Raw genomic sequence first — 7,696 nt, forward strand, 5'->3', positions numbered from 1 at the left:
ACTAAATGAAAATGAGAAATGTTGCCTTGGCGACCAGCTGAAATAAATAAGTTTTTTTATTTTTTTATTTTATTTCAGTTAATGTTTATTTTATTTCAAGTATTAGCTTTATTTTACAATAACCAACTTTAAAAAACAAAATAGCCTACTGTTTAATGGCCATTAAATATTCTCAATTTACCCACCATTGACAGGTATGGCCAAAAAAAGTTATTTTAATTAGTTTTTATTTTTCATTAAATGTTTAATTTTGCATTTTTAAGTTTTGGTAATTTTGTTGTGTTTTGAAATTGATATTAGTTGTTTTTTATGCATTTATATAGTTTTTATTTTAGTTATTAGTAGCTAGTTAAACTTCAAGTTAAACTGACTTAAAATGAGAAATGTTTGTCTTGGCAACCAACTGAAATAAAATGTGTTTTCTTTTTTTTCTTTCTTTTTTTCTCAAGTAATGAATTTTTTTTTTTTAATGATTTTATATATAGCAGGTACATTTTCACAATTCACCCACAATTGGCAGGTGTGGCCCCAAAAAAAAAAAAAAAGTTAATTTTGGACCTTAATGTCAATGCTGAATTGAGTAAAAGCAGAAACCCAAACATGCAGGATCCCTTTGATTTCTGTCACTATCACTTGCTTTAGTATGGCAGCAGTAGTTGACATGAAAACAACACCAGTCATTGTAATGCTGTATATTCTGCGCTGTTTAAGCTTTTAATTATAGATCAAAATATCTAAAGGACCAGCAGAAAATAACCATTGTAGCAGAAACTGAAGATTTAGAAATTTTAAAAATGTGCAGTGACTCTTATGAGTGACAATTTAATGTGTTTAATGTGTTTTATACAATCAGTCTACATGACTTTTATAAACTATATTTTAAAACTGAGACTTGTATTAAATGAACATGATTATCAAACAGTTTTAGGTCTAGTTAAAGCATCATACCATGCAGTATATGTATGCTGTAAACTAAGTGTAGATAACCAATGCCTACAAGTACAATGTAGCAATTAATAGTGTTTAAGTGCCAATGTCAATATTAACTGTATTTTTCCATGCTGTATTATTTTTATGTAATTTTTGTATAGTTTGTGTGTTTGAAGTACAATAGAAAGTGTATATATTAATTGTCTTCCATTTATATGTGATTTTGTAACGTTATGAAGTAATGTAAATATTTATAGCTTTGGATTTAAATGGTCATAACTTAAAGCCAGAGATTGAATTATTACATAGACCTTTTCAATAGACAATATTGATCTTTCAGTTTCAATGCCTGTATTTAGTAACTTCTCTTTATTGTTGGTTGAATGTTTTCATATCAGTTCCGAATACTTATATGCTTCAGATAGTGTGTTAATGAAGATTCAAGAACCCCTAATGCTCAACAGGGCCACCGACGGCAGTTTCACCAGAATGTATCATGAGTCCTCATATGTGTGCCTCATACCTGTAGACAGTTATATCCTCTTGTTGTTATGACCATTTAAGTTCTGTATGATTACTAAATTATTATTATTAATAGAATTTTAACTTTTTATGCAATTATAGAAAGTTGTTGTAAATTTTAAATATTAATGATTATGCTATACGTTTTTTCTTTTCTTTTGCAATGCAATATGTGTTTGTTTCTGATCTTGTCAGATTGCATTCTATTGTCTTGAAACTACAGTTTATCTTTAAACATTTGTGCTATTATATTTTTGAAAAGAATCATCGGTGTCCTATTGCATACCATATAGATGTAGATGAGCTACATGTTTCTACAGATTAAATATACAGTATAGTTCTGTATTTGTCAGAATTGCTTAGCTTATAATAGTGTGAGCATGTTTTATTGGGTTTATGTTAAATACTGTATTGTACAATGTTAATAAGCTCTCAGGGTTGTTGCTGCAGTAGGTGTTTAGTTAATAATTTCCAAAAATGTGACTAGTTGTTGCTTTCATATGACAATGTTAAAGAACTGTCTACAACACCCGTCTGTCTCACTGTCACTTTATGCATTTTTTTTCATTTGAAATGCTCAAAATGGCCTTTTATACCTTTTATGTGACTTATCTGTTTTATGTAACTTCTTTGTTTGATTGTTTTGATGCTGGTATGGAAACTGTCTGTGTTAGGTAGTTGGAAAACAAGACAGGGATTTCAACGGCAGAATAAACCTGAACTAGGTCATTTGTTGCAGATGAGATTTGTTAGAACTATCCAAGGAAAATGCCAGGAGACTCAGAATTAAGATTCACTGAACATTTATTTAAAATTTTAGTGATTGGAGACCATGAAGTTGGGAAAACCAGCTTTGTTAAACGATATGTGAGAAATCAATTCTACGAGGAGTTGAAAACGACTATAGGTGTGGATTTTTCTATGAAGGTGATCGATTGGGATAGTCACACTCGCGTGAGATTACAGCTTTGGGATATAGCAGGTAAGTCGTATTACCTTGTTTAAACGAAATGATTTTAATAGAATTATGTAGATTACATCTGTTATTTTGATTTGTCATAATAGATCATCAATGCATAAAACTAATCATGTTAATGTGCATCATGAGAAAAATGGAATCAAGTCAAGTCACCTTTATTTATATAACACTTTTTACAATACAGATTGTATCAAAGCAGCTTCACAGTGATAACATGAAAATAATACAATAAAGTTTGTTTCTAGAAGAAAATTGCGTCATCATCCACCTTAAGTAAGGCAGATCAATAATATTGTTGAATATTAAATGTCCCCAACTAAGCAAGCCAAAAGCCAAGGCAACAGTGGCAAGGAACCAAAACTCCATCAGTGAAAGAATGGAGAAAAAAACCTTGGGAGAAACCAGGCTCAGTCGGGGACCAGTTCTCCTCTGGGCAACAAACGAACAGTGTGTGATTATGATTCAGGCAGCATTACAGGTCAGAAGTCAGATTGGATCGGAGCATTCAGAATATTTATCCAGTTCCATCTGGTTGGAAGTCGGAGTCATCACGCCGGTATGGAGACGAGTTTGTTGAGGATCAGTGCCGATGGCTGTCGTGTCGATGAGGAGTTCACAGGGCTGATGACGCTGGCACTTCAGGGATGCGTTGTGGATGGGTCCTGGCACAGGTCCACCATCTGATCTGGATCCGGCCCAGATCCGGCTGACTTCAGTAAACCTCGGAATAAACAGAAAGACTAAGATGCCATTCTTCTTATGATGTAACGAGTACATCAGTTGTTATAGGAAGTGTCCCCAGTTCCGGCTGACCTAATCTATGCAGCCTAATAGTCATTTAACTGACTATTTAACTATTTGAATAATAGAAATGTATAATGTTCTATATGAATGCCAGGTAAAAGAGATGCGTTTTTAGTCTAGATTTAAACTGACAGAGTGTGTCTGCTTCCCGGACAATGTTAGGATGACTGTTCCAAAGTTTAGGTGCTAAATAGAAGGATCTACCGCCTGCAGTTGATTTTGATATTCTAGTTATTATCAACTAGCCAGAATTTTGAGATTGCAGTAGACGTGAAGGACTATAATGCGTTAAGAGTTCGCTCAAGTACTGGGGAGCAAAACCATTTAGTGCTTTGTAAGTAGTCAGCAATATTTTAAAATGTATATGATGTTTAATAGGAGCAGAATCAGGAGCAGAATAAGACAGAAATTAAACCTTGTAAAAAGAATTGAGTTTGAGTTTGAATTTTATTGAGTACAAAGCACCAGGCAAGAATTACATAATATCCAAAATGCAAGTAAGTTGATCAGTGTCTGTTTTTCCATGAAACTGGAGAATTGGGACCAAAATTTGCTTTAAAAGTATTTTTATTTGCTGTTATTTATTTAGGTCAAGAGCGTGTGAGGGGACTGAACCGAGTGTACTTCAAGGGATGCAGTGGTGCATTTGTTGTGTATGACGTGACAAACGGGTCAACATTGGATGGAGCTCTGAACTGGAAACATGAACTTGATTGCCAAGTAATGTTGAATAATGGCTGTCCAATCCCTACTGTTCTACTGGCCAATAAATGTGATGAGACTAAATTGTGCCAGAGGAATGCCTCTCTTTTGGAGAACATCTGCCAGGAGAAGGGTTTTACTGGATGGTTTCAGACATCAGCAAAGGTGAATGGATTTTTATCATGCTAGTTTCCATATTTAGACTATACATTTAGGATAGGAAGCTGGGGTTCCCTTTTTGAAGTGGAACTTTGAGGCAGCATCATTGAGTTGGCGCTATGGTGAACAAGTGTACCAAGCACAGCAATTTTACTGGCTGATGGCAGTCTATGACATCATGAGCAGGGTTTTCTAAGTAGGACTCAAGCTCCCAGTGGCACCCTTGGGTTGGAGCCTAGGTGATCATAAGTTTTTGGGCACACTATATTATGCACTGCTTTCATTTTCTCCCTCTATGGTTAATATAGAGGAGTAGGCTTCCCCTTGAAGGAAGAGCATGTTGAACAGAACTGCAGAAATTCACATCTCCCTATCTTTCGTTTATCTAACTCCCCATTATTATTGGGTTCTGAAGTAGAAGTTTCACTCTTCTTTGGATAGGTGCTCTACTTAAACTAATTGTTGGCTATAGCAGTTATGAGCTGCTCCACCAACCCCCCCAACCCAATGACATTGGGTTTTTAAGTAGGGCCTGAGCTCCCCTGCGGCTCCTTTTGGGTTAGAGCCTGGGTAGGAGTTACTGGGCACATTGCATTATGCCCTTCCTATTTGGCAAAGTACAGAAGTAGGCTTCCCTCTCGGAGGAGCAGCAGCTCTAGGCAGCCTTTCTTGCTAAATTTGTGATAGCTGCTTAAGTACCCTTAGGGTAGAGCATGGTAAATGAACTATGCTTTATTTACCTCCTTCCCCAACTATTGTTGGGTTCTGAAGCAGGAATATGGCTCCCCTTTGGTTAGGTGTTAGACCATGGTGACAGTACTAATGAGTAGAGGCGGTTCGCCCCTTTGGCATCCTTCCTTGTTATCTTTCATATAATTTAAGGTTGTGTGCCTTTTCACGTACTGCACGCAGACACGAAAGATGATGATCCAAATGCAATATTTATTGAAGGGTAATCCAAAGACGTAATCCAGAAACAGGCAAAAGATCATACACACAGGCAATCAATCTAAACAACAACAACAGGGGAATAAACACAGACAAAAGGGTATTCCAGAATAACGGGCAGGAAGTTAAAAATAAATTTAAAAAAAAGACATGAAACAAGGAAACGCTCAGAATTGTAGAGTGATGTACGGCAAGACTTAGCAATGAATGACTAAATTGACCAGGCTTTTATAGACAGAGTGAACAAGGCTAATGAGCAACAGCTGAGTGCTAATGAGCCTGGGCAAAGGATGATGTGAAAAGAAGTCCAAAACTGATTGGCAATAGTCTGGGGTGGAGTGCACTCTAGTGAACAACCAGGGCACTCCTGGTGACCTTGACACCTTTATTAAAGGCAGGTTTCAGCTGTTCTTCCCCAGTTATATTGGGGTTTTGAAGTAGAACCTTAGCTTCCCTGCAGTTCCCTTGGGGTTAGTGTCTGGAACGATCAACAGGAATAAGGACTAGGCTCCCCCTTGGAAGGGCAGCAATAGTGAAGGTTGTGGCCTGGAAGGCTAATGACTAAGTTTTTAGCATTTGGCAGGCTTCCTTACCTAATCTGCTCTTAAGCTAAAGGGTGGACAGAACTACAATGGGCAACTCACAAGATTCCCCCTGTTTCGTTTACCTCTGTTTCCAATTAATATTGGACATGCGAATGGATTCAAAATGTTCAAGCGCCCAAGTAGACGCGAATTTGACGTGCTATTCGCGTTTGGTGTGAACGCACAGTAAGGATTAAGCTCTCTCTCGGAGAGGCAGAAGTAGTTAATAGTCTGAAGGATTAATTACTAAGGCTTTGAGCACTTAAGAAAAAACATGAACTGCACTCAAGATACCCGTGGGGTAGAGCAGGAAGGATGGAATTGTGATAGGTATTCACAAAATGCCCCAGTTTTTTTTATTCCCTCCCCAACTAAGGTTGTGTTTTGAAGTAGGACCTTATTCTCCACTATGGCTGCAAAGTCTCTAGTTGGTCCATGCTGGCCTCCCTTCTTGTTAGGGCTGCACTCTGATTAGACGAGTGTATGGAATCTCTTAGCGGTTCCTGGATAGGTTCTTTGCTCAAATAGGGTTAATCATTCTTCCCTATGACTTTAGGGTGAATAAGTAGAGCTTAAGCTCCTCTGCAGTTTCCCTAGAGGTTGAGTTGCAATGGCAAGAGTTTTGGCATTTATTTTATGCCACTCTTTCCTCTGATGAAAGTGGAGGTTATATTCTCCCCCTTTGAAGTAGTGGTACATTGAAGGTTGTAGTTGATTTACTCCCTTTGATAAGCTACTCCCGAAGAGCTTTGTCTAATTATTGACATAGCTAGCACGTTATTAGACAACTCCATGACGCAGCGTCTCTTTACCCTTCTCAGGGAATTCAGGGTTGCAGTCCTAACCTGAGATGTTTTTCAACCTTCACGGAACCAGGGTTTTTTCATACTACTTAATTCACATAATTACAACAATTTGTATTTATTTATTGGAATGTCATGAAACTTAATCTGATATATTTTCAACTAATATATATATATATATATATATATATATATATATATATATATATATATATACACACACACACACTGATGAGCCAATACAAAATATGATCCAAAACATACAATTATGTCACTACTTGTCCACCTAGATTTAAAATTAAATTTAAATAAAAGTTTTGTGTTTTGTCTGTTGTGTTTGTTTTAGGAGAATATCAATGTGTATGAAGCTGCTAAATTCCTCGTGAAGCACATTCTCAAGACCAATGAGGAGTCAGTGAAAGAAGAGCAGACCATGCAGATAAACCTGAAACAGCAGACAAAGACCAATTCTGCCTGCTGCTGATGTTATAGTCCAACTCTAGTATATCATTCTTTCTGTACAGTATATAATTTTGAAATTTGTATTTTTTATGTATTTTATTGTATTTTCAATGATTAATATTCATCTGAACAATTTTGGGGCCATGAACGAGTACCATGATGAGTATCTATCTAATAAATACCCCTGTGGCGATGCGTCTCATTTTCACTGCTAATCCGCTACATACTTACTGGTTATTAAATACATTAGCAGGGAAGGAAACTAACTGAGATCCGCTGTACACACTTACGCTGTACGCCTAAAACATTTCATCAAGTGAACAGAAATACTGTCAAGATGCCAGATTCATTATGTTTCTCTCTTCAGAAAGGACTGTGCACAGGGACATGGCCTATATTTTGTCATAACTGTTAATTTGTTTATTTGGAAAATAGCAATAGGAGAGAATGGGTTTAAAAAAAAAAAATCGAAATAAGTTGATGAAAAATAAAAGTATCTTCAGGGTAAAATTCATCAGGGCGTAGAGGCTCTCTGTTGTCCCATCAAGGGTAAATGCCTCAGAATGTAATCAGATCGCATACTAATAAATCTATCTGTGATCTTAAAGCTCTTTTTACATTATTTGACAAATAAATCAGAATTTCCATTTCAGTGCATCATTTTCAGACATTTCTGCAAACTTAATTGAGAAGTTAGAAAACAGACTCTAATATAGGCTAATGCCCTACCCTATTTATCCAGTTTATTAAATAATCAAATACATAAAATGTAGAAGTGAAATATCCCTCATACAATGATTATT

The 7,696-nt window shown here is 36.3% G+C and overlaps 1 protein-coding gene across 1 annotated transcript; it reads left to right on the forward strand.

Annotated features, from left to right (window-relative positions):
• Positions 1-2,220: 2,220 nt before the first annotated feature.
• On the forward strand, positions 2,221-6,915 carry rab32b (RAB32b, member RAS oncogene family; the record flags this gene model as incomplete). The annotated part of the gene is made up of 3 exons (XM_081394119.1): positions 2,221-2,434; positions 3,825-4,102; positions 6,778-6,915. 3 exons carry the CDS (start codon positions 2,221-2,223, stop codon positions 6,913-6,915), a joined length of 630 nt encoding a protein of 209 aa, XP_081250245.1.
• Positions 6,916-7,696: the final 781 nt, after the last annotated feature.

The sequence above is a fragment of the Scardinius erythrophthalmus genome (genome assembly GCF_964197995.2).
Source record: "Scardinius erythrophthalmus genome assembly, chromosome: 19".
Classification (NCBI taxonomy): domain Eukaryota; kingdom Metazoa; phylum Chordata; class Actinopteri; order Cypriniformes; family Leuciscidae; genus Scardinius; species Scardinius erythrophthalmus.